General features: G+C 54.2%; 1 protein-coding gene across 1 annotated transcript; it reads left to right on the top strand.

Moving 5' to 3' along the window:
• The first annotated feature begins 1568 nt into the window (after window positions 1–1568).
• On the top strand, window positions 1569–2703 carry LOC117436183 (ferredoxin-fold anticodon-binding domain-containing protein 1-like). Its single transcript, XM_034062867.1, is given in 3 exon segments — window positions 1569–2162; window positions 2165–2630; window positions 2633–2703. Coding segments are annotated over 3 exon segments (1131 nt in total).
• The last annotated feature ends 748 nt before the right edge of the window (window positions 2704–3451 follow it).

Raw genomic sequence — 3451 nt, 5'->3', positions numbered from 1 at the left:
GCTGCAGCACACTCATGCCCTCATCCCGGTTGTGCGATTACAGGAGGAAACGAGGACTGGGAAGGTCCAGGAAGAGGAGGACCAAGGAAGGGAAGAGGACAGGGAGCTGTCCCAGCTGCAGGATGTCACCAACTGCAACATCTGGGTCAAAGCCTTGGTCATGGAGCACATCCAGGACCCCGATGTGGATCCTGCCCTGACCGGACCTGCAGACACCGAGCGAGCAGTTCCCACCCTGCCTGGAACTCCTGAGCAAGAGCAGCACCACACACCCCTCGCTGCTGTGACACAAAAGGATGAGGCAGAGGCACCAGCTTCCCCTGGCTCTGTATCCTATATCGAAGAGCAGTCAACATCACAGGCACGTGCCCCAAGGCGGCGCTCATTTCTAGACAGAGCTCTGCAGTCCTCATTCATGCCCAAAGTACTGAGGAGAGCATCACGGGCAGCACAAGAGGATGAACCGGCAGTGTCACCTGCAGCAGTTCAGGATGCTGAGGACGAGCCAGGTACGTCCCTGCGTTGAGTGGCAGCCAGGCCAGGCCAGGCCGGCAGCAGCGTGTGCGTGAGCTCAGTCGTGCCCCGGCCTCCTCCCCATGGGCAAGGGCCAAAAGCCTTCACTGGAAAGCCCCTGGGGAAAGCCCTCGGTGCTGGGTGGCAGCAGGAGCTTGCCCAGTGCCCACCCAGCACTGTGCCTACAGCTCTCCTTCCCCCGCAGGCACTGCCACCTGCCCGGATGCAGAAGCGCTCCGAAAGCGGCGATCTTCCAGCCTCAGGAGGGCATTGAAGCCTCTGCGCAAGACTTTCAGCTTCTCCTGCATGCACCCAAAAGAAGAGGAGTAGTGCCCCACTGCCGGCGCCAGGCCCGAGAGAGCTGCGCTCAGGACATGGTGCTGCAGCCTGCGCTGGCTGTGGACACCTTGTCGGGACAATAAACCACATCTCTTTCCCCTCACTGCTCGCCTCTGCCTGCTACTGCTTTTCCCTCGTGTCAGTAGAGTAGAAGCCTGCGGAGCGACCTCTTTCCTTGAGGCACTTCCCAGCTGGCGGGCTTGCAGACCTGCTGGCTCTTGGCAGTACGTGCTGCCCATGCAGGAAAAGTGCATCCCGACGGCACGAAGCACTGTGTGGTGCGATGGCTCACACGTCAGCTGGCTTTTGAAGCCAAGTGTGTGTTCCAGCCCCCTAACGGGAATGAGAGAGTTGTAGAACGGACGGGAGGAATAAGGAGAAAGGCTTGGAGTTGCTAAGGCCAGAGATAAGGTCCAAGAGAGAGCTATCCTCCTGCTCCTCTTGCACACACAAGCATTGGAGCAATGCAGTGAGAAGCTGGGAGTGTTTCTGGAAGTAGAATATCGGGACCCTGCTCCTTTCCCCCGACCCCATTCTGCAGCTTCCGAGCACCTGAGTGCAGGAGGTCTTGCAGCTGCCCCGAGCCATGGCCTTGTGTTCCAGGGCTGCAGCACAGAAAGGACAGGGAGGTTGGTTCTAAGGCTGCAGATGTACTTGTGCACGGGTTCAGCCGCAGCTCTTGTTTGAGTTTGGCCTTGGGAAACCACCTTGTGTTCATGGCCACCGCTTTTATTTTTCACAGGGGTTTCCTAGAACCAAGTTCAAATCATCCAGTACGGACACTAAAGGAGAAGCTGGCTGCAGAGCTTCGCCAGGCCTTTCTGTTACAAAACATTGACTCCTGCCTTCCTCTGCTCCACCAAGGTCAACTCAATGGTGTCTGTCACTCGAATATCTTTTGGCTCATTCTGAACCCAGAGGAGACTCCAAGCACTGAAGAAATGTCTGATGGGCTGGCACATGCAGTTTCGTTTCACCGTGTTGATTTTTGCAAGGATAAGAATGGCTGGGTGGGTGTGCAAGAGGGATGGCACGTTTCAAAGCAGTATTATCTTAGACCTTCCATTCTACCTAATGCTCTGGCAATAATACAAAGAGAAGCTTTTCTCCCAGAGACACTTTATGTTATTTCTGGACTGGTTTTCGGGAAGTGTTTTATCCCTCCTTACTCCGTGCCTGTTTTTCATGAGATGGTTTTTGTAAGTGCCATTAAGAGAGGTACAGAGAAAACCGATATCCAGATGCTGGTGAATGACATTAAAACCATCATATATTCGCTTCACAAAACTGTTTCCAGCATTAAACTGAGTTCCTAAACCTGCAGGAAGCAATGAGCTTTGAAACAACTGAGCTAAATGAGTTTGCCGCTTTGGAATCTCAGCTTAGTAGAATTCAGTACTTAATCTGTGTAGAGACAGATACTTCAGACTCCCATGACAAGGGCTCCTGTGTAGGAGTTACAAGCACAGCTCATGATGAACTAGGAAGCAGTGAACTGGTTGTTGTCTTTGCTTCATTGAATCTTGACCTCCTGGCCACGCTGATCTGTGGAAGAAGTGATTGGCGAATGCTCTGGACATCGGACAATCGGTTCTTCCACCATCAGTTTCCTAGGGGAGAATTAAGGCTATTCCAGAGTTTTTCTCTCCATCCACCTTCCTATGTTCATGATGTCAGCTTTTGGGTTCCTGATGGGGAACAGTTGGATGCAGTTGCTTTTCACAGCACTGCCAGGCAGGTGCGGTGTGAACCGGTCCCATCCATGCAGTTAATGGCCAGTGCCAGCAGTCAGAGCCAGGCCGGAGGAGCTGCTGCTCCAGGCTGACCTTTCAGTGCTGGGCCAGGGGCTGAGCCCTCAGCCCGGGGGTGGCAGAGACGCAGAGATCAAGCAGCCCTCGCGTGTTGCCGCTGGCCGGAGCGGTGCGTGCTGCCTGCGGGTGCCCGAGCAGTGCCTGTGCTCTCCGCTGCTCTCCCGTGCCTGTGCCGCCCGCTGCTCTGCAGCGCCCATCGCTCACAGCCGCTTGAGGGGCTTCAGGGGGTTCCAAGGACCCCGCGGGGGGGGGGGGGGGGGGGGTCGGTGCCGTCGTTCTGGTGGGGAAGGGTCTGTAATTCCGTGAAGTACTTTTGTTTCATATTAATTTTTCTTTGTAATTTATTCTAGAAGCTATTAATTTTGAATGGGATTTTCTGTCATTTATAACACAGCTGCCTCAGCATCCCAATATCTGCTCTGGGCAGGAGAGATGCTTTGGGATTAGAATCATAGAATAGTTAGGGTTGGAAAGGACCTTAAGATCATCCAGTTCCAACCACCCTGACATGGGCAGGGACACCTCACACTAAACCATGGCACCCAAGGCTTCATCCAACCTGGCCTTGAACACTGCCAGGGATGGAGCATTCACAACCTCCCTGGGCAACCCATTCCAGTGCCTCAGCACCCTCACAGGAAAGAATTTCTTCCTTATATCCAGTCTAAACCTCTGCTGTTTAAGTTTCAACCCGTTACCCCTTGTCCTGTCACTACAGTCCCTAATGAAGAGTCCCTCCCCAGCATCCCTGTAGGCCCCCTTCAGACACTGGAAGCTGCTCTGAGGTC

Source organism: Melopsittacus undulatus, chromosome 5 (genome assembly GCF_012275295.1).
Source record: "Melopsittacus undulatus isolate bMelUnd1 chromosome 5, bMelUnd1.mat.Z, whole genome shotgun sequence".
Classification (NCBI taxonomy): domain Eukaryota; kingdom Metazoa; phylum Chordata; class Aves; order Psittaciformes; family Psittaculidae; genus Melopsittacus; species Melopsittacus undulatus.
The sequence above is the reverse complement of the archived record's forward strand: the minus strand, read 5'-3'. Positions and strand labels throughout refer to the sequence as shown.